The sequence below is a fragment of the Hirundo rustica genome, chromosome 3 (genome assembly GCF_015227805.2).
Source record: "Hirundo rustica isolate bHirRus1 chromosome 3, bHirRus1.pri.v3, whole genome shotgun sequence".
Taxonomy (NCBI): domain Eukaryota; kingdom Metazoa; phylum Chordata; class Aves; order Passeriformes; family Hirundinidae; genus Hirundo; species Hirundo rustica.
The window spans coordinates 114,866,345-114,890,409 of NC_053452.1; the positions used below are offsets into that span (position 1 = coordinate 114,866,345).

General features: G+C 43.9%; 1 protein-coding gene across 2 annotated transcripts in view; it reads right to left on the reverse strand.

Annotated features, from left to right (window-relative positions):
* Nucleotides 1-24,065, reverse strand: part of MSRA (methionine sulfoxide reductase A) — a 236,737-nt gene that overhangs the window by 134,703 nt on the left and 77,969 nt on the right. For both annotated transcript variants that reach the window (XM_040060650.2, XM_058419797.1), the window contains exon 2: nt 18,951-19,019. In XM_040060650.2, coding sequence (XP_039916584.1) covers nt 18,951-19,019 — 69 coding nt within the window. The remainder of the gene's footprint in view (nt 1-18,950; nt 19,020-24,065) is intronic.

Consider the following 24,065-nt stretch of genomic DNA (forward strand, 5'->3'; position numbering starts at 1 on the left):
CCAAAGTTATCTGTCCTCATAATAATGTCCACAGCCTGTAATATTGTTAATTCCATTTTTTGCGTACTGTGTACAGAAACCATCACAGAGCACCAAAAAAACGATTGGCAAACTTATTTGAAAATTATTCACCATTCCAGACATTTTCCCCCAGTCCCACAAGGAACTCCACGATCTCCAAAGGAAACCTTTCCTCACCTTTGTTCTGATCTCTTCTCCAATGCCTGCTCCTATCATACCTGAATGATCCTCGGTCTCCACAAAGATTCCCTGATGTAAATTCTTATTTATGATTCCATTATGCAAATGAGCAGAGGCAGTAAATTTGCATCAGAAGGGTATTCCTGATCCAAACTCCAGCCTCACAAGCTGAACCCATTCTGTGCTAATTAACATCCATTAACTCTGGAGCTCTGTCAAAGCTTGGGGGGACTCTCAGCCTCCCATTTATTCCATTTATTTAAAGAAACTCACAGCGGGTGCATTGTGTCCTATAGTGGCCAATTTTCATTTATTACAATGCACACATATACAATGTTTTCATTTGTGGAATATTTTTAATGCCTTTTGTCCTTTATCTTTGTGGAATATCCTTCTCTGGTGGCATCAGGTGCAGACACACCTGACTCCCCACCGACCTTTCCCTCCTGCCAGCTTTACTTCCAAGCCTTCCCTCTCCCTGACATCCAGAAGACTCTCTTTTTTGGGTGGTTTTCTGGTGGGTTTTTTTTTTTTTTTTTTTTTGGTCTTTTTTTTGTCATATTTTGAAGAATGAATGCTTTATTTCCTTGGCATGCCAAGCCTCTCCTGGCCCGCCGCCTGCCATCCCTACACCCACACTCCAAGGCACTTTTCCATGCAGCAGATTAAGGAGCTGTTCCCATGCCAGTAATGCTTCACTGAGGAAGATGAACTGCAAAGGACACGGATTCTGCTCCTCCTTCTGTTAGCAGGATTTCAGGATATATTCCACCAGCTGGGAGGGGTGTGTGGGGTGAGGGGGGAAAATGTCAGCTTTAAATATAATAAAACGTGCTGGGAGAACAAAGAGCAAAAACCTGGAAACCTCTTCCCAATGCTCAGAGGAGAGGAAGGAGCGGGACAGGATCTTTCCAGACAGAGGAGCCTCTCGTGCCAGGCTCTGCTCTGAGTCCCTGGGAGCAGTGGCTGTGCCAGCTGCTCCAGTGCCACAGGATCCAGCCACAGGCTGCTCCCATACATTGAGGCAGCGAAGGACAGCCAAGAGCACATCCCACCGGCTACTTCGGAGCTTCCTGCCTGAGCCAGCATCTCCGGGAGCTGAAGGCACAGCTGCCAGGATCCTGCTTCCCTTGGCCAGCACAGGACTTGGCCCAGATTTTGAATACGATTGATTTCATTCCCTCTGTAAAATCTGGAGAAGGAAATGCTCAGATGCTTTGAACTGAAATGTTTTTTGTTTTTTTTTTTTGTTCCCCCCTCCACCCCTCCCCAGTTGGATGGAATAAATTGAGCCTCAGCGAGTTCCATCCCTATAGAATAATACTCATTCCATACATTTCAGCCAAATGCCAAGTGTGATTGGCATTTTCCTCCTTAAAAAACTGTGGAGAGCAGTTGGTACAGCTGATTGATTGAAGACAGTCCAAGTACTGATATTTCTGAGCACACAGCCAAAGGGATATTGATGCTCTGTGCTCTGAAGTCGTGGAGACCATTAATTGTTAGAACTCCTCAGGCTGAAGAGGGGACCTTGGCTTCACCATGGAAGGTCAGGATGAGACCTTGGTGAGCACCATTGTGTTCCCTCCCTGTGGCGGTGCAAGAATTGTTTTATCAAGTTTTATAAGAAGTTTTATGTTATGGTTCATTCCACTGTGCCCCCAGTTCTGTAACAGTTCCTCCCCTTTGTGTTTTCTGTATAGCAAGTTGTTTCATGTCAGTCATCCCACCCCCCCCACCCATCCTTGTCAATCCCCTCTCCCCCCCAGCTCTGGGGCATCCTGTCTGTCACCTCGGGACCCTTCCCCAGGCTCGGGAAATTCCCAGAGGGGCGTCGAGTGATAGGCTAATGCCCAGGAAATCCCCTTTTTCCCTTTGGTGAGTGGTCCAAAGTTTACAAATGGACACCCCCTGTTATCCCCCCAAATTCCCTGATTCGCTAACCTGTTGCCACCTCAGAACCCTCCCCTGCTTATACGTTCAGGGAGGGAAATTCAAACACACTCTCTGGCAGGGCAGTGGGAGGGTGGCAGAGCTCCCGCTGCCCTGAATAAACCATCTTTAAACCTGCTCAGCTGAGAGCCGACCTTTTATCTGCCGCCGCAGTCACAACACAATTTGGGCCAGCCGCTGGTGAGAAGCCGAGTCCCGCAGGTAAAGGAAGCCTGCTGGCGTACCCGGACCGAAACGCTCTGGCCGCTGTGCAGATCTGAGCCAGCCAGGGGCCCGCGCCTGCCCGGCGTGGAGGGGCACAGCCACACCTCCCCAGAAAACATGGGCAAGTAGGTGGCAAGGACGTTGTGACGGGAAACTGCAGAGCTCTGGAGGATCTGTTGGGGAGAGTCCACAGGACAGAGATGTTCCGAGGGCTGGAGCCCCTCTGCTCTGGAGCCAGGCTGGGACAGCTGGGGGTGTTCACCTGGAGAAGAGAAGGATCCAGAGAGAGCTCAGAGCCCCTTCCAGAGCCTAAAGGAAAAGCTGGAGAGGGACTGGGAACAAGGGATGGAGGGACAGGACACAGGGAATGGCTTCAGACCGGCAGAGGGCAGGGATAGATGGGATACTGGGAAGGAATTTTTCCTTGTGGGGGTGACGAGGCCCTAGTACAGATTTCTCAGAGAAGCTGTGGCTGCCCCTGGATTCCTGGAAGTGTCCAGGATGGATGGATGGGGCTTGGATCAACTTGGGACAGTGGGAGGCATCCAGGTCCATGGCAGGAGTGGAACTGGATGAGATGTAAGGTCTCTTCTCCCCAAACCCTTCTGTGAGTCCTTGATCCCTGTTTGGATAATCAGATAAAAATCTCCTGGGAACCCAGGAGAACATCCAGCATATCCAGGTTACACACAGCCGATGTTCAGTTGGCTACAATAATTTTTCTTTACTCCATAGCACCAATAACTCCATAGCACCAGATTCCCAGAAGATTAACTTTTGTTGTCTAGAGGGAAATGCTCCCATCAGTCCCTTTGGCTCCACTCTGATTGTGGACACAAATCTAGGAGCAAACTGGATCTCACATCCGTTGGGAAGTGAGTGGATACAGCTTTGTTGAACACTTTGATACTGTCTGTGCACTTACACTGCTCTTATTAAGGGCTTGAGAATCTAAAATGATCAAAGCCATGTCCTCAAGATAAAGATACAGCACGAAACTACCCGAGAGCCTTTGTTCTGAATTTTTTCAAGTTCTTGTTGAGGATCTGGAAAGAATTCCAGAGTCAGATTGAAATGCACTCTCATCTTTTGCACAGCACTGAGATACGCAGGGTGCTTTGGCAGCCATCTGGATCCGTATAGGATTAATGTTATCAATCAGGATTTAAAACAAAATTGTACCATTGATACCCTCAGGGGTTTAACATCCAGCAGCCCCTGAATATCTGAGCAATCACAGAATATTTGAGATCACTGGGAAACAATCAGCTAAGAAATGGTTGGGAGGAATAGAGGGAAAAAACGGTGAAACGGAGAACAAGTTGAGCTGAAAGAAATAAAACTGCTGATGACAGATGGCATTAAGAGGATGATCTTCCTCGATGAGCGTTGGCTCTAATGCTCCAACAGGGTTGATAAATATGTTGAACAGCTTGCCTGGGGCAAGTCAAACAAAGCCCTGGGCAAGAAATTTAAAATGCAGTTTGCCTAACAGAGCAACTAAAGAGGAATTTCTTGGCTCACCGTTTTGCCAAGACGTGTTCTGTTCACACCGCATGAATTCCCAGGGAAACTGTTGGGTTTGCTTCTCTTTTTTTTCTTTTTCCATAGGAGAAGCAGAAGCCTCATGTTCATTCAAATTAACAAATGCCCAGGAAATTGGTTCCTGCCTGTGGCTGCTGACGTTGGACGCGGGCGTGGGCACGTGTTTGTGTACGGATGGATGTTTGGATAAAAGCTGCACAACAGATTATTGCAAAAGGAAAAGCAGATTATCATCAGAGGGAAGGAATATTTTACTGTCAAGAGAAAAACTGCCATGTTTTCAGCACAGGAAATGTGTCAGAAGGATGACTTTGGAAAAAAACCCTTGAAGACAACAGCACTCAAACTGGGAAAAGCAATGGGGAGATACAGAAAACGAGTGCAAAATGTGTTTATCAAACCCATCCTAAAGCATGTTACAAGTTATAAAAAATACAAACTCAACAGGATTCAAACAAAGCTGAAGCCAATATCCAGAATGCTAATAAGGCTTAAAGCACAGTTGCTCTGAACTTCCCAGGCAGAACACGAGAGGTTTCACATATTCCTATTTCAATGCAATTTTGAGCTTAACCAGCAGAGAGCAGGGACAGACCCAGCACTTCCCAGGGTGGCCTTATTCACTGCCTCCATATCCTTTCCCACTCCAAAAGCAGGAATATTTGAATAGATTTTGTCTTGAAAAAACAAGAGAGCTGCTTTCTGGTGACTCTACACAATAAAATTCCATCATCAAAATTCTGTGTTGGAGAACTTGCCTCTAATTCCCTGGAAGAAAATGGAAGATACAGCCCAGCCAAAAAATCATTTCTGGTGATCTGAAAGGTTCTCATCACACACTGGAAGGAGAATATGGAAAATAAGCAGAGGCCAAACTTTGTGGCCTTTGAGAGCTGGCCCAGAATGTCCCTATGCCCATGACACTTCCCCAAACCTGGCAGAGCCAGGACAACAGTGGTGGACCTCAACTTCCACCCATGAGTGGCACCTGGACCCTCCAGAAGTTCACTATGGATCTGAATAATCAGAATCTCAATAATCCACTTTTCAGGAAGAGAAGTAGAACTTGTGATAGTGAAGAAAGCCAAGAACCTTGTCAGTTCTTCCCCCTCTTTTTCCTTAATCTTGGGATACAGACTTTGTTTCTAATCCCTGCAAATAATCAAGTATCATAGAAATTATAATGTATTAAATACTATTTAAACACTCCACAAATGAGGTACGAGTGGTACCAAAGCAAAACGAAGAATCCTTTTGGGAAAAATATCAAAGTATCCCAATTACAGGCCTTTGTTTAAAATCTCTATTTCATGCCTTGCCTGTGAATTTCAAAGGTTGAACTGGATGATCTGGGAGGTCTTTTCCAACCCTAATGATTCTCTGATTCTGTGGCTATTGAGTAAGACAAACACCACTTGATAAAGCTCTGTATTTTCAGACTTTTTCTTTCTCATATTTTCCTTTGTATTCTTCAGTAAAACTTGGGATGAGTCAAGGGAATGGTCACGGCCCCAAAGTTGCCAGATCTCCAGGAGTGTTTGGACAATGCTCTCAGGTGGGATTGTTGGGGGGTCCTGTGCCAGGGCATAAGTTCAATCAGTGATCCTGGTGAGTCTCTTCCAACTCAGGATATTTCATGATTCTCTGAAGATCAGGTACGAGAGAATAGGAATCAGAAATGTCTAACAATAAATAGAGAATTCATCCAAAAAAACCAGTTCAATGTCTTACTCCTGAGGCCTTCCATCCTAAAAAATGTATTTGGTCTTTGATAATGGAAACATCACAAAATGGTCTGGGTTGGAAGGGACCTTAAAGCTGATTTCATTCCACCCCCCTTCCACGAGACCAGGCTGAAGTCCAGTCAAGACCATGGATCAGATTGAGTTTCATTCATGAAAAGGAACTAAAATCTGTCTACTTGGCTTTGTATAAATCATCAATCCCATTATATTCAGATAGGTGGAGCACTGGGAAAAACAAGATGAGCTGGAGGCTTTGGGAATTCAAGGCTGAACTCAGACTCTTAAAAGATTTTCTCTCTGAAGCTGATTTCCACCATTAGTGGTGTTGCTGTTTTCAAACCCACAGCACATAAAGCCTATGCCAGAGATTTGAATTCCACTGTGCTGGGTTCTGGGTACAAAGGCAGAAAAAAAGAGCAATGTACCCAAAAGCTGGCTTTTTCTATTTGCAAGGTCATTCATATTCCTACATTCCATAAACATCAAAGAGAACTGTCACAAACTGTAAAATTCAGGAAGGGGAAACCAATAAACACCTTTTCTTTAATGTTAGGGGATTTGGAAATGGCAGCTGATTGAATGTTTGTGGCTGGGATCAACAGGCAGCATTTTCCATGAGCAACTGACTGACATCCAAAGCAATACTGCACCACAAATGGATCTGACCTGCAGGAAAGAAGAGCTATTCACAAAGCAGGAACAATCAGCCCTTAAGTGCAAACTGTTGGGATTAAAATTGCTTCTGTTTCATGTCTAATCCATTAGAGTCATCTTGAGGAGTCCTGTAGGCACCTGATGTTTCTTAGCCACAAATATGATGCTTGAAGCGTCTCAAGGGCACACACAAAAAAGTCAAAGTTTATGGTCAAAAATCTGATTCCTTGAACTATTTGTTTACTCCTTCTAATTTCTCTTACCAAATAAATTATTTGAGCAGTGAAAATGTGATGAATAAAAGCATCCCAAGTTCTTAGCACAGCCCTGAATTGTCCAAAAATGCAATCAAAACTTACCATAGAATGGTTCAGGTTGGAAGGGACCTTAAAGGTCATCCTGTTCCACCCCCTGCCATGGGCAGGGACACCTCCCACTATCCCAGGGTGCTCCAAGCCCCATCCAGCCTGGCCTTGGACACTTCCATGGATCCAGGGGCAGCCACAGCTTCTCTGGGCAACTTGTGCCAGGGCCTCCCCACCCTCACAGGGAAGGATTCCTTGCTAATATCCAATTTAAATCTGTTCTCTGTCAGTTTGGAGCCATCCCCTCTCATCCTCTTACTCCAAGTCTTATTCCAAGGTCCCCCTCCAGCTCTCTTGCAGGTTCCCTTCAGGTACTGGGAGGGACAAGGAGGTCACTCTAAAGCATCTCCTCTCCAGGCTGAACAATCCCAATCCTCGCAGCCTTTCCCACCGCAGAGCTAATCCATCCCTCTGATCATCCTGGTGCCTGCTCTGGACTCTCTCCAGCAGCTCCATGTCCCTGTGATGTTGGAGCCCAGGGCTGGAGGCAGCTCTGCAGGTGGGGTCTCAGCTGAGCAGGGCAGAGGGATCTCCCCCTCCCCTGCTGCCCACTGAGGTTTCTGGGCTGGGTCATGTTCACCTCTCACCCCCAGCACCTCCAGGTCTGTTCCATCCCTTCCTCCCCAGCCTGGATTGATCCCTGGGGCTGCCCCAACCCAGGCACAGCACCCTAATCTGAATGAGCACAGCAGAAACCCCACGGATTCAGTCACCAAAGAACAAATCATGCCTCAACCTGGCCACCCTTCTCTGCTCTTTAAAGAAGAGAGCAGTTTCTTAATATATTATGTTTCCAAAGTCTGTTAGGGATAAAAAGAACCTCTGCTACAATAATATGGTGAAGAGATTGAGATAGAGCTACACGGTCCTATCATCAAGCTGATTATTTGCTTCATTGCAAAGCATCACATCTTTAGTTCAGCCATTGATTTGAGGCTTTCAAATAATTTTGTGATCTTCCTTCACTCTGAGCATTCCAGCACTTGGCAGAGATTCATTTTAGATCATCCCCGGTCATTTGCCACACTTTAGTGCTCCACTTCTCAAGTAGAACTTGATGTACACAGAAAATAAGAGATGTCATCAGGGCTGTGTAATCCATTTCATATAAATCCATCTCTGCAATAACACCCAAGCCTTACCCTTGTCTCGTGAAAATCTCTCTAATCTCCCAAGCCACCTTGGGGAGCTTGAGATAGAGAGAAGCAAAACAAAATATATTCCACTCTTACAAAAGCAAAGAGCCATGTTTTGTTACCAACAAAATAGGAATCACTTCTAGGGCCTTGCTGCAGAAAATAATAACTTGTTTACAAGGTTTGTTTACTGCAAGGAATAGAAAAATTGCCTTTTCTTTCCTTTTTTTCTGATGACTATTGCTGAGTTAAATGAACTGCCATAGCCACGTTCAGCACAAGTAATCTCATATTCCTTATTATATTCATAGCCTTAGATTTCAAACAACAATAGAAAGCTGTAGGCACTCTGACAATTATTTAAACCTACAATCTGTAATTGCTCAGGAGCAAAAAAATAATTACATTCAAATAACAAGCAATTCAAGAAGCAGCCCTTTCGTCCTCCTTTCCCCTTAACCCTTTTCCAAACCAATAAATGCCTTCCAAGTGCACCTAGATCATTCAAATGGATCTATTTTGAACCATAGCTGTCCTTAATGGAAATGTGGAAGTTCCAAGAATTATTTTCTCATCTGTTCTGGGCCAATGAAATGATGGTGAGTTCTCACTTACAAAAGAGAATAACTCTTTCCACCCATCTCCAAAAAAAAAAAACCAAAACAAAAAAAAAAAAACCTAAAAGATAATTACTCAAGAAAATACCAGAGTAGATTGTTAGAGAAAAACTAATTTATATCCAGAGGGGCAGACAGAGGCCAAATATTAATGTGGTTAGTCATTTACCCATCATGCAGCACAATCGTTCCCAAAAAACCTGGACTGGCGGCACTGGAAATAAAGGAGCTATAAAAAACACTGAGGCAGAGTGGCACCAATGGCTCGGCAAAGGAATTGCCATCACTCACAGCGAAGTCCATGACCTGCAGCTCTCCAGATCTATTTCCTTAGGCATCCCAAAAAAAGCACCCTCTGCCCTCCAGACTGAGCTGAAGGGCTGAGGTAGCACAGTCCTGCTGCAGTAAACAGCTCCTCTAACCCTGAGCTGGATTTTGGGGAGCCTCTGCCACAGATCCCTGTGGGAATGTGTTTGGATAAGGGCACCTGTCCAGGCAGGCTGAGATAACTCCACAGGCACAGCGACAGGGCTGTGGTGCCCCAGGGTGGGAGCACGGAGAGGTCATTCCATGCTCTGCATCCAGCCCACCGGAGCCCAAAAACATCTCCCATATCCATGCCAAGCCACAGACACATCCAAAACGAGTTGTTGTCTCGTTTACAGCATTGTTGTGCAACCGCTCACTTTGTCACCTTCGGAATTTTGGGGGTTTTTATGGACATGCAACTCAAAGGCAGGTCAGGGGCGATTACTGCAACGTTTAACAAGTTTGCAAAACTTGTCCAGCAGAGAAAGATTCACAAACATCTTAAATCATTATTTCTTATTACTAATCACAGAATGAAAGGATGGGATTGGGTGGGAAGGGGACCTTAAAGATCATCCAGTCCCACCCCCTGCCCATCCCAGGTTGCTCCAAGCCCTGTCCAGCCTGGCCTTGGACACTCCCAGGGACCCAGGGACAGCCACAGCTTCTCTGGGAATTCTATTCCAGGGCCTCCCCACCCTCACAGCCAGGAATTCCTTCCCAATATCCCATCTTAATCTGCCCACTGGCAGTGGGAAGCCATTCCCTGTGTCCTGTCCCTCCAGCCCTTGTCCCCAGTCCCTCTCCAGCTCTCCTGGAGCCCCTTTAAGCCCTGGAAGGGGCTCTGAGGTCCCCCTTGGAGCCTTCTCTACTCCAGGCTGTCCAAGTTATCCAGGATACCCCAGAAGAATTAGTCCCAGATTCACACAGAGGTCTCCAGCAAAATACACAAAAAAGTTAAGAGAGACCATGTGAGTGACCGAAAATCCTTCTACATCTCAAAAACATGCCCAGACCTTTAATGCAGTAAAATGATCTTGGATTTATTGGTCTCCAGAAAACAAAGTGAATTAAAATGTCTTTATCTACGCCAGGGATAAACTCCGTCCCATGGGGTGAGTCCGAGTGTCACCATTCTAACATCTAACCCCCTACACTTGTCCTCTCTTGGCTTGTCAAGAAAATTCCACAGAGCTACCCGAGTGAAGCCCATCCTGCTTGCAGCTGGATTTTGGAGCCAGGGATTGTCTGGAGCTTTGGGATGTCCTGAGCTGGTGTAAATTCAGGGACTGATGGCTCATGAGGGACAGGCACAGTGACAACGACATTCCGTAGCACACTTTCCATCCCAGAAGAGTCAAAAAACAGCTGGATGACCATCAGACAAACGAGGCTCCATGCCACCCCTTTGGATACCAGGAGGACACCCTGCCCTCTCTCCATCCCTGTCTGTAGATGCTGTCCCTAATTCCAAACACATTCCAGCATTCCACTCCAGCTCCATCCCCTCGACTCAAGCACGTGTCTGCTTCTGCATAATTCATTACATGACTCTCAATAATTTTCAGTCAAGGTTCAAGCAGGAATATGTCACACCAGGATTAGATTATTTATGAGCATACTGTTGGATTTAAGCCAATGACACACCAATAAATTTTATCTCCAAGCCTGACATATCTCATGCTGTTTTTCCTGGCTCACAAACAAATAACTACGGCTGTCTCAGAATTACTCGCATTCAACTTAAATCAGAATTATTTTATTTTTTTGTGATTAGTTCTTATTTTGTTTGAAAAACTGATCGGGTTGTTTCTTTTTTCCAGAGGCTGATGTGTGGTTTTGCCTTATTTTCCCAAGTGTGTCCTGCACAAAGAACAAAGTCAGGTATTCCAGAATAAAAATCTGAAACAAGGTGCTGTTTGAGCTTCTTAAAGGATGGCGTTTCTACTCTTTTCTAAAGACAAAAGACTTGAGTCACCCAGAAAAAGCAGAGCCTGTACCAGCCACCATCAACTGCTGCTGAAAATAACCTAATATGAGCATTACCCAAAATAAAAAAAATAAATAATGTACCACTAATACATAAATACACATTATATAAAAGCTTATTAATATAAATATTTTAATATAAATATGTACTGGGGCATAATTCTCCAGGGAATTCTAGGAGCAATTCTTCCCATCCAACCTCATGAAAACTTGGAACAACTGCACTTAAATCTCCACAATTTGTGTTCACATGTGACAAAAGGTGCCCAAGCTCCCAGGACTGTCACTGGAGATCCAGTTCCAATGGAATCAGATGCCCTTCAAGCTCCCTTCCAACCCAAACTATTCTGGACTTCTGGGAATCTATTCCAATTGAGCCTTCCAGGTTTCAGGAGTATTTCTGAGCCAGTATTTTAAAAGTTGGTGAAGATTTTTGTATCTTTGATCTGGAGCAAAGTTATCTAATGGTATATTTTTTCAATAACTTCATCAGGTGAGAGAAACTCCTGAAAATCAGGAAAATCACTCAAAATTCTCCCAAACTAAATAACCCAGTAGTAAGTAATCCATATTTTTTAATATAGGACCCTCTTTGCTCAGTCTCACATGCCCAGATCTAAAATTTCCAGGCTGTGCCAGCAGCGCTGTGAAGATAAATCCATTAGGATCCGCTGACAACACTTTGTGGACGTCACAGTACATCTAAAATGATCAAAACAGCACCATTCTCCCCTCCAAAAACCCTGCTACTTTTTTTTTTTTTTTTTCATGGCTGAACAGAATAAATCATCAGCACTCCGTGTGTTTCATTCCATGTCACCACTCCCAGTGCTTTACTAGCAGGAATCCAAGGATAAATCTGATGGTAAATGTGCCCATCCCAGCACATAAACAAACACACACACAAATGCATCTCCTGCAAAGCAGCATCAATCTGATCAGGGCGGCCTCCAGTCATTAACAGGATAATTTACTTCCATTTCCAACTGAAACCAACTCAGAATGATGCCAAGCATATGTTCCTCCTGCTCACTGATATACTTCTATTTATCACAGGCAAGGAATTACTTCTCTGCGAGGCTTTTGCAATTGCTCAAGGTGCTCGTGCTGCCTTTTTGGCATGGGAAATAAACCAATACGTTAATAAATAAAATAATAAAAAAACATAAATAAATAAAACGTTACTTAATTAAAAAAAATAATATATAGATAAATAGAAAAATCACGATCTTCTTCAAGACAACTCCTGCTGTTGGAGATCCCTGAGCGCTATCCCAGAAGTCATGGAAATTAACGGTGTCTCTTCTACTCCTTTCTGTGGCAATACCCCCAAAACATAATGAAAAGGTTGTTTTAAGGTGAATTATGCTGATTTAAAAGCTGCAATCTGACTTTTAAAAAACCCCCAGATCTTCCCTAATGTGCAACAGCCACTCTAAACAGAAATCCACACAAAGCTGAATTCTTCATTACCTCAAGAAACCTAAATTAACATTAAAAACTCCCTGATGGAGAAGCACAGAGATTGTGTTTGAAGGCCACATTACTTTTGTTTTCCAAAGGAAAAAGAGACGTGACTCCTTTGAAAGCAAAGGATGTTTCTGAAGGGTTGTGCTCATCAAGGACAGCTTTCACTTTGTGTTAGGGATATTTTATTGTCCCTTATTAGTCTTTATAAATGTCAGGAAATGTCCTTGGTGGGGACCAAGCAGAACTGTAGCATTTTGGTTTTTTTATCAGGGTCTCCTTGCCCAGTGCCCTGCCCATTTATATTTCCACAAAGCGGATGCACAATTCCATCAAATCAGAGCAGCAGCATTTAAAGCACAATGCCCAGGATACTTCACAGGACAAGAGAAACTGAGGTTCTTTTTCAAAAAAAAAAAAATTTATTTCAAAAGGTCCCAGAGTTACGGAGTTTTTTCTGTGTTTATTGCCTTATTTTGTAGCAGGTTTAGGGGTAAAATTTCAGTTCAGGGCTTTTCTGCGTTGGCTTTACAATATAAACAGAGAACATTCCCAGGCAGTGACTTAAAAAAAACCTGGGGGTTTGACCAGCAAACCAGAGCATCTCACTTCAGGCAGGGTTGGGAGGAAGAAGATGATCTGAGGAGAAAGATTTGGGGATGGTGGTGAAGGAAAAGCTGGGCACACCCTGACCATGAGTACTCAGAGCCCAGAACCCCCCCATGTCCTGGGCTGATCCCCAGTGTGGGCAGCAGGGGAGGGGGATTCTCCCCCTCTGCCCTGCTCAGGTGAGATCCCACCTGCAGAGCTGCTTCCAGCCCTGGGCTCCAACAGCTGGAGGACGTGGAGCTACTGGAGAGAGTCCAGATAAAGCCACGGAGATGCTCCAAGGGCTGGAGCCCCTCTGCTCTGGAGCCAGGCTGGGAGAGCTGGGGGTGCTCACCTGGAGAAGAGAAGGATCCAGGGAGAGCTCAGAGCTCCTTCCAGAGCCTAAAGCGGCTCCAGGAGAGCTGGAGAGGGACTGGGGACAAAGGATGGAGGGATAGGACACAGGGAATGGCCTCAGACTGGCAGAGGGCAGGGATAGATGGGATATTGGGAAGGAATTCCTGGCTGTGAGGGTGCTGAGAGCCTGAGGTTTCCCAGAGAAGCTGTGGCTGCCTCTGAAACCCTGGAAGTGTCCAAGGCCAGGTTGGATGGGACTTGGATCAACCTGAGGCAGTGGAAGGTATCCCTGCCCATGGCAGGGGGTGGGACTGGATGGTTTTTAAGGTCCCTTTCCCACCCAGACCATTCCAAGATTCCACGCTTCGGCAGTGGCTGCAATAATGATGAACCAGGACCACACAGCAGGGGGTGGAAATTGAGCTGTTTCAGTCCTCTGGAAGAGGCAACCAAAAGACAAAATCAGTGTCTGGGAGAAAGGAAAAAGGAAAGTGGGAACTCAGGGTAGGTTTCTTTAATGAACACACTGCAAAGTTAAAAATGGGAAGATGATTTGGTTTAGGGACAGAATAGCCTCCCTTTATGCCATTCCCTTTTGTTACACCCTGACTTCCCAGGCATTTTCTCTCATTCCAGAACTGCCGAAATGCTTTGTCCATTTTTCCATCACTCTGTGGAAGCAGGACAGCATTAATGCCTCAGAACTCTGCAAAGCCAGCCAATTAATACGCTTTCTTCTCTTTTCTGCATGCTGAAAGAGAATTAGCACGAGAGACATGAACCCTTTCTGCAGTACATTCCCTCTGGCTCTCAGTTCTTCCACAACGTGATCCTTGCACCGTGTGACGATATTGCTGTGGATGTTTCTCCTCCATTTGGGTCAGAGCAAACACGCCTGTTTCAACATCATCAAGTCTTAACATTTTCTTCAGATAGAGATAAAACATCTTCTGATTTGTAGCATTGTTTTAAGTTTTCTTCTTTTTCTTTGAGAAGAATTGCTTGTTCTGTTTTTACTGTCTTTAAAAAAAAAAAAAAAAAAAAAAAAAAGGTGTTTCTCTTGGGGGCCAAACTTTGTTCCCTGTGATTTCCTTTTCCTGGTGAAAAATAGTCATTGAAAACTCAGCTGGACCAAAAGAATTCCTAACACTGGTTCTTCTCTCACAGCCACCAGCAGCAGTTCCAGGGGGGACAAAAAGAAACTCTGTGTGGATTTATCCGTTCTTGAACCCATCATCCCACTTCCAAGGGAAATAATTTTCTGTTGGTTGAGAAGTTGCCCTAGAGAGGGCAACTTTATCCACTGAAACAGAATGGTTCAGGTTGGAGGGACATTAAAGCTCACCCAGTTCCACTCCCTGTCATGGGCAGGGACACCTTCCACTATCCCAGGTTGCTCCAAGCCCCATCCAACCTTTATGGGAAGGAGTTGGAGCCTCCAAGAGCAGGATGTGTTGGAGAAGCTCAGTCTTCCAAGGTACCCAGACCCCTGTGCTGCAGAAGCAGCTGAAGAAGCCTCAGGAGCAGCCTGAGAGACCTCGCTGGATAATCCTGGTGGATCCCGGTTTAATTTTTAAATAACCTTTGGAAGCAGTGGGAATGCAATTGTGACATAACACAATAACTGGGGCAAAACAGAATAATAACACAGCTCCATGGAATTACTGGAATGTGCTGCTGTCTAATGAGAGCAGAGCAGAAGGTGACCAGGCCTGGATCAGTCTGCCAGCTCTGAAATATCCATAATTAGACCTTATCAGTTCCTTAACATCCTACTTCTGTCTGCACTTTGTTTACATCAAGAAACCAATTACCCCATTACAAGGCAGTCTATGTCAAGCAAATACAGCTCAATGTGCTCCTACATTTTAAAAGTGTTGTAATTACAAATCTGAACTATTGCCAGATCTCACTGGAGGTAAATAAGAGCCCTTCCATGCACACACCATATGCACGATGCTTCCTCTTGGAGAAATCAGGTGACAAAGAAATCTCAGGGAATATGGGATGCGCTCTGGGATAAACTGGAGTCATGCACCAGCAGCAGTTGACAAGGAAAAGGAGTGTTAAAAATTCAACAAAAACCCGATCAGAAACATTTCTGAGCATAATATGCCTGCCCATGGCAGTGAGTTGCAACGAGGTGATCTTTAAGGTCTCTTCCAGCCCAAGCCATTCCATGGTGTTATGACAGTGCAGAAGTGCATTTAAATGGGTTTAAAATATGCAAGAGTTACAATGGTGCTGAGGAAAATATTAATTTATTGAAGTCATAAATGTTCTGCAGCTTTCAGGCATTTAGGGTTTTTTTATCCCTGGTAAATAAGTTGAATTTAGACCCTTCTTTTCAAAATATTATCAACCCCCCCTTATATATATCCAGGTTTTGAGTTTGGATTAGGTTTTGGGTCAAAATCAGTCTCTTAAGACAAAGTACTTTTAACTGAATATATCCATGGCCATAAAACTTCCAAGAAAACTTTCTGGACAGGCATTTATTGAAGGGCTTCTACTTTATCATTCATAACACAAACATGTAACATCAAGTTTCACTTGTTCCATGGAAATACTGAACCCTGGAATGGTTTGGGTTGGAAGGGACCTTGAAAACCACCCAGTTCCAACCCCTGCCACTATCCCAGGTATCTCCAAGCCCCATCCAGCCTGGTCTTGAACACCTCCAGGGATGGGGAGTCCACAACTTCTCTGGGCAGCAGCCACGGAATTTGGGAACAGAGTTCAGGGAATTTTTGACACAGCATTCCAGTGTCTCCAGTGAGGCTGTGCCTGTGCACATCGAGTTCCCTTAATCTTAGCTGGGAGATGGACTACGAGGACACAGGATGGGGAGCATTAAAAGATTTCCATTGAAAAATCACCCTCACTCTCAAAATGTGTCTTTTTTTCCCTACTGCAGAAACAAGGACACATTTCCTCGTCCTAATGAACAATAGGTGCACCTCCAGCAGCTGAGCGATGCTGAACAGAGAACAGGAGAGTCTCGAGATCATTTAAATCAGCCTGTGAAATCTGTGAGGTTCTGCTATAGATGGGAAAGCTGCAGGAACAATGCCCCGAGTACGTTCACCCTGTCCCTTGATCCAAACAAGCAGTCACACCATCGCATAAATAATGCACCATTAGGAAGAGCATCTTGAGGAGGTTTCGCAGGAGAGGGAGCTGTGGAATGAAATCCAGCTGCGTTTTGCAGCAGCTGGAAGGCTCGGTGTTTACAACCCTGCACTGTATTTTATTCTGCTGGTTTATCGGTGCATCTGAAACTATCTAAGCAGGAGGAAAATTCACTGCAAATTGGCCGTCTCTACACAACCAACCTTTGGATTCTGCAGATCTTTTAAAGCAACCACAGGATGGGTCAGGCTGGAAGGGAGCACGGTGGGGTCATCTGGTCCAACTCCTTGCTCCAGCAGGGTCATCCCAGAGCACAGGGCACAGGATTGTGTCCAGATGGGTCTGGAATAACCCCGGTGAGGGAGAATCCACACCCTCTCCAGGCAGGAAGCAGGATCTCTCCTCTTCCAGACTCGTCCCTGTGAATCCCAAGTAAAGGAGTAAAGGATCTTTCTGGAAGAAGGGTGTGAAAATCCTGTCTTGGTGAGGTGGAGTCAGAAACTCGACCGGCTCAGGCTCTTGCCTGAGCATACAGAGTCCCAAAATACAAAGAAATTGCTGTTAGCAGGATCACACATGGATAGGATGAGTAATAATCCCAGGAGAGGAATCCTCAACTGATAGTCTTCTTCTTCTAGTGTTTCTTCTTGTTTTAGAATCAGAGAATCATGGAATGGTTTAGTTTGGAAGGCACCTTAAAGCGCATCCAGTTCCACCTTCCCACTACTCCAGGTTGCTCCAAGCCCCATCCAGCGTGGCTTTTTATTCCCATTCACATGGGTTGGAGGGAGGAAAATGAACTGCAGCTCCCTTTTCCCATCCCACCCATCAGACTGGGATGCCAACACCAACAAATGCCAGGGATTATCATCAGAGTCAAGTTTGTGCACTATTCCAGTGCAGGTCTAATAGCAAAAATCAGGATGTGGAGGTTTTCTGTTCCTTCACAGCACAGATGGCACCAGCCCGAGCTTTCACCACTTAAGCCCAACACTTGCAATCACAGCCTTGTGGAAAATCTAGGGCAGTTGAAAAAGAATTGAAGTTTCCAGGCTTGATAGGAATGTTACAGAGTTCCTCAGGAACGCTTCAAAGTGCGCTGTTTAATAAGATTTTGCACTTTTCCAGTTAAATTCTGTTGCTTTCTGTGAATTTTTACAAATTTTGTATAACGATAGAACCAACACCCATCACAAACCCCGGAAATCTGATCTGATCTTGACACAGAAAATAAATAAAAAAACAAAAGGAGCTTCTTTAAAAAAAAAAAAATCTAAACAGCACAGACTGCATCAATATCAGACTGTACCATAACCCACTGACCCTTCCTGCTGTAAGAAATTCAAAGAAGAATCACTAAATCCATCTCATCCTTGGAGCTTAAAAGGTTAAAATCACTTTCCATTTGCTCCAAAAGAAAATAATAGAACAATCATTCATTCCACCGCTCCAAGAATATTTTTATGTTCCCAAAATCCACAGAGAAGGAGACACTGACAGAAAGGCAACTCTGGATTGGAGGAACTCTGAAGAGAAGTTGAATAAATCGTGTTGGAAACAGAAGGGTGACACCCACAAACCATTCCTCTCCTTCAACCATGAAACTACATCAACATTAATTCCACAGGAAAGACGACAGTCGACAAGATTTTTTGCCATCATCAATTGAAAAGATCATTTCTGGAGTATTAAATTAATGTGTATCAAGGATTTAATATTTACTTCAGCATCTCAGATAGAGAAACATTTAATTGAATATAATATATTTCCTAAGGCACTTTGGACCATCCTGCACATGCTAATGGAGAAATACATCCTTTGTAATCAACTCAGCAGTAGCAAGACAGCATTAGGAAATTTTTCATTCTCTGCGGCAAAAAATTTTAATAATAATTGCCATAGAAATCCACTTTTTTCTCCCCAGTAAATCCCAAAGGCTTGCCTTAAGGATTGACATCAGCACATCCCAAAATGAAAGCTCGGACAATTCCGAGATTTGGGTAAAGCCCAGATCTTGGTTGGAAGAGAGTGATTTTGATCCATATTAGGATGCTTATTACTTCCAGAAGTAATTAATTTCTCTGGAGAAACACCTTTTCAAGTCTTCAAAATGGGCTCAAAGAATGACATTTTCATAGAAAAGAGACAAATACAGAGAAATTAAACTTCTTCTCTTTTGCAGCTGGCCACTTTTCCAGCTCTGATGGCTCCCGACAGGAATTCCACAGCACTCTTCACAAGCTCAGGTAGTTTGTTTTGGGGCATGTAAATGGTAACAACCCTCCAAGTCCAGGAGATCCCAAACACCTGGAGGTCCTTGCATGGTTCAAAGTGTGGAGAAACATGGATCATCTTCAGAATTTTGTTGAAACTAATAAATTATCTTAGACAAGTTATCATACATTAAAAAGCTATTATTTTGGAATTTTTAGGGAGCAAAATACAGGATTTACATTTTCTGTATGTATAACTAAGAAAAAAACATTTTTAGTGTATTTCTTTAGATGGAAATGACATATAAAGGACGTGGTCCCAAAATTCCCAGTGGCTTTAGCTGGTGTCAGTGACTGGAAAGTGGCAGGAGCAGCCCAGATTCCGAAACTCAAAGGAGTCAGGCTGAAGTTAAGAAATTTGGAATGCAGAAACACCACAGAGCTTTGAGCTTGTATTTTCAAACCGATGCCTTACCAAACAGAGCCATCTGTGTTCCCTCTGGGAAAGGTTCAACCATTCTGTTCCCATTGACATGATGTTTATCTACAAGGGGAAGGGAAAAAAAAAAAAAGGTTAAAATGTAATAGCATATTTGCTTTGCATAAAATCAATTGTTTATTTCTCAGGGAGCCACTGAAACCTGAACAACTCCCATGGTCAGGGACATCTTCCACTATCCCAGGTTGCTCCAAGCCCTGTGCAGCCTGGCCTTGGACACTTCCAAGGATCCAGGGACAGCCACAACTTCTCTGGGAAATCTGTGCCAGGGCCTCCCCACCCTCACAGGGAACAATTCCTTCCCAATATCCCATCCAAACCTGCCCTCTTGTAGTCCAAAACCTTTTCACTGCCATCCCCATGTTCATTTTTTGCTACTAAGGCACATTTTAAGCAGTGGCGGCAAGGAGCAAAACTGCCTGAATTCAAAATACAGCTTCCTGTTCACAAAACATTTCCCAGGGAGAAAATCAAGATGTTTTCTCAGTGCATGCATAATTTTAATTCCTTTAGTCTTGATGCTAGTGAGGAATAAACCAGGTCCGATAAGGAATGTGGGCTCACTTGTGAATTCCCTGGAAAGAATATTTCTCATTAGCAGGGAGGCACATTCCTAATCCCAGCTGGCATCCAGCATTTACCAACAGTCAGAGAGAAGGGAAAATCGGGGTTATCTGCAAGTGGAGCAAGAGGTGCCACAAGTCAATTGGTGGCATTTAGGAAAATTGAATGTCCTGTGCCTCAAGAGAGGGGCTTTGGGAAGAAAATTGTTGGGAAGCTCCAGAGTGGGAGTAACATGACCAAGATTTCAACCTCGTTAGCTGTAGCTGGTATTCCCAACATGATCTACAGCCACAGGAGAGGAGTGAACAGTCAGAAAAATTATGGAACATCTTGTAAGATCAAATAAACTAACCCTGCCCTCGCCCTGATAGCTGCCTTCATTTACAGAGTGAGTGACATCCATGATGTATGAAGCAGTTATCATTTCAAATGGCCAGGCTTTCAATATATTAAAATTAAAATTAAACTTTCAGAGGTGAGACGGGCTTGAATGAAAGTAATATTTTCAGAGTTCTCAAGTTGTCTCCCAATGTCTTCACACTTTAATTTCTAAGATCTCAGCCAGATAAAATGATTCATTTTCTTGTCATTCATACTTTGGCTCACTATTTTTTCCAACATTTCCTGTATAGATGCATTAAATAGTAAAAAATAAGCCAAAAAAAAAAAAAAATCCCCCAAATTTAAAAGGACCTTAACAAAATACACACTCAACCTTAGGAAGAAAGTAACACCACCTAAATAACTATGTATAAGTAACAACAACTCTCCCCAAGGAGAACTAAAGAATGTCCCAGTTTGGGGCTTTTTACTGACCAGTTTTCCATGTGAAAATAGTTTAATTCTCACCTACAAATTGGATTGACTAACTCCAGAAAATCAGGAATACTTTGGCCCCATGGAATTAGGGAAAAAAAAAAAAATAGGACTATCCTTGTAGCTCTCCAACAGAAAGAATAAATGACTTTTCCAAGCTCATTGTCATTCCAGAGACAAGGGATTGCAATAAATTGGATAAAACCTGGTGTTACAGAGCCATGGAGGGATTACCAGTGAGCACTGGACTGGCTGTGAGTTCATTTCAGCTTCCTGGAGCTGAAAACAGCACATTCCACCCAAATGCTGTCAGTTTATGGAGTTAATCCATTAATGAAAAGCTGAATTAGAAGGACATGGATCATCAAATCCCGGAATGGTTCAGGTTGGAAAGGACCTTAAAGTTCATCCAGTCCCACTCCCTGCCATGGGCAGGGACACCTTCCACTATCCCAGGCTGCTCCAGGCCCTGTCCAAGCTGGCCTGGAACACATCCAGGGATGTCTCTATATAATTTTTTTAAAATCTCCTTGCTCTTCATGGTTCCCAAGTAAAGTTAGGGATATTCATGCAGTCAGAATTTTCTTGAACATAAACTCACGAACAACAACCTCTCAAAACTTCCAAACATTGCTCCGTCATCAACTGCCAAACCTCTAAATTTTCCAAACTAAGCCTGAGAGATTCCTGTGACACATTTTGCTCCCTGCTGAACAGAACCAGTAGGAGCTGAAGGCAACACAGATCCTGGAGGACTTGACATTCAACTTCAGCTTCAGGCAAAATCTGCTTCAGACAGGTGCAGTGCCTGCCTCGTGCTCCTTGGACTCTCTGGATTTTAACAGAAATAATCCTTCACAGATCCAAAATACATGGAAAGGTAATCAAAAGTTGCTAAACAGATCCTCAGGATTTCTTAGGCATTACTCAGTTTTTGCACCTGCCACTGGAGAGTTTCTAACATGGTCCTACAAAAGCCCTTGGCTAAAGAGTCACTGACAGCAAGTGAAGTTCTGTCCACATATGGATTATCACAGAATCATGGAATGGTTTGGGAAGGAACCTTAAAGACCGTATAACCATCTAAAAAACCCAACCCTCTGCCATGGGCAGGGACACCTCCCACTGTCCCGGGCTGCTTCAGTCCAACCCAGCCTTGGACACTTTCAGGGTTTCAGAGGCAGCCACAGCTTCTCTGGGAAACCTCTGCCAGGGCCTCTCCACCCTCACAGCCAAGAATTCCTTCCCAATATCCCATCTAACCCTGCCCTCTGGCAGTGGGAAGCCATTCCCTGTGTCCTGTCCCTCCATCCTTTGTCCCCAGTCCCTCTCCAGCTCTCCTGGAGCCCCTTTAGGCTCTGGAAGGGGCTCTGAGCTCTCCCTGGATCCTTCTCTTCCCCAGGTGAGCACCCCCAGCTCTCCCAGCCTGGCTCCAGAGCAGAGGGGCTCCAGCCCTTGGAACACCTCCATGGCCTCCTCTGGATTTGTTCCAGCACCTCCATGTCCTTCTGCTGTTGGAGCCCAGGGCTGGAGGCAGCTCTGCAGGTGGGGTCTCATGAGGTTGAGTAGAACCATCTCCCCGCCTGCCGCCCTCACCTGAGTCTGTACCAGTAAACCACTCAGACACGTCTTATCTACAAACTATCCAAGAGTTAATTAGCCCAGCTGAAATCGTGTTTTGATGCTATCCCAGCAATTTATCAGCTTGGACAATCGAGTTCCAATGCCCAGACCTGCTCTCTGGCACATTTCAATTTGTTAGGATACATTTCATTTATCCTCCCAGTTCCATGGGTTGATGGTATCACACTCGTAATAGATAAATTTAACAATGAATTATGTTCCAATGGGAAAGTTCTGTAAAAAATATTTCCTTTCAAACTAGCCAACAAGATTTACAAGCCCAGGGAAGTTTAAAGAACACAGGGTTAAGACACTCCCAGTCATTTAATGAACATCACTTCTCTTTTTGTGGACCCAAACAAAGATGCTTAAAAGAGGTTTGGCTTTCAGAGAATGCTGATCCAGCAGCGAGTGAAAATCAGGAATTTTCTGGTCTCAAAATATTCAATCTCTAGCAATCACAGCAAAGATTTGAGAACATTTAAATTCTATTAATAAGAGATTCATATGTTCTTCATATTTGTCTTTTGATTTTTTTTTAAGCCATTAGGGAATATTTAGATTACATATCCAAACTTGTTTTATTAGAGCAGCCAGAAAGTTATTATTTTTAAATGAAAACTGAGATTCTTGCATAATCAAATTAATCCAGGAGTAGGGGGTCATATTTATACGCAAGGACTGTTAATTTTCCATGGTAAGTACAGCCAGGAATTGAATTGAAAATAGCTGATTAACCAATTACCACGAGCCTCCTCCACCTCCTAAAGCACAGCCACAATAGGAATGGGGGGGAGGAGGAGGAAAAGGGAAAAGCAGGGATGGGAACATCCCAAAGCATATCAGCTGCTACTTGAAGGACTCTTTTCCCCTTTCTTTTTTTGCCTTTTCTTACATTTTTCCTACATTTCCCATCACACCACCACATGTGGTGGAGGATTTTGGCTACTGAGAGGCTGGGAATCTGGGAGAAAAAGCAAATCAGGGAACATAAGAATTTTTTTAAGCAGTCATAAAAGCATCTCACAGGTTATTATTTCCAAAAGTGGAATGTAAGGCATAATATAACTTAACTGTATTTCATTCACCTGCTTTAGAAAACAGGGATCTGACCTTGGTTTGTGCTTGTGCCTGAGTAAGTGCACTGATTCTAGGAACTTCTGGTCTCCAAAATTTCTGTTCACTTTTTGTGAAAGCCACGACTGGGCAGTACTTCTTTAAAACAGGTCATTCATTTATAGGCCTAAATACCATCAAGCCTGATTTTTTAAACCTAAGGATGTTTATTTGGTTTTTTCACTGTTTCATAACCCCAGAGATATTTCCCTAAAGAAAGGGTTTAGTTCTCTAAAAAGGTGCCTGATGTGTGTGCCAAGAGGAGTCACACATGTCTCATGTACCAAATTATGCCAAAAATGAGGATTTGGTAAACTGTACAAGGATGGGATAGTTCCAAATCCTCACTAATTCAAACAGAGAGTGAAATTATTCACTTTATTTATATCCATGCCCTCTCCCAAGTTCTGTATGCCAGAAAATGCTTTTGAGGTGGTTTCACAACCGTCTGCGAAGGACAGAGGGAAAGCTTGGCTGTTGAAGAAAAAAATTGTAGCAAGTGCTTCTGAAAGAATAGGAATCACCTGCTAAATGCCCCCTTATCCAACCTAAACTTAGATCCCCCATTTTCCCTTGTTTCTGAAGGTGGAATTCAGATTTCAAACTCTGGGATTTCAAAACTACTCGATGGAAAAAAAAGCAGGAAATCAGAGATTCGCTGGGGCTCTTGAAGGACTTAAGAGAGGCACATAAGGGAGAGGGCTGCTCTGCTTGAGTGGGATGAGATTTTTAATTTATAGCAGAATTTCATCCATAAATCCTTCCTAGCTGGTGATGAAACAGAAGCTCTTCTTTCTTTTCAGGTCTAGTTCAACGAGCAGAGCTGTCAGTTCTAAAAGCTCCTGTGCAATAAGAAAACCTCCTGTCATCTCAGATGAACTCTCAAGTGTTACAGTTCACATCCCCCTGCCTCCCAAAGGATATTTTCAGCACAGAGATATTGATCTCCAATCCTGGTCATTTATGTCTCCA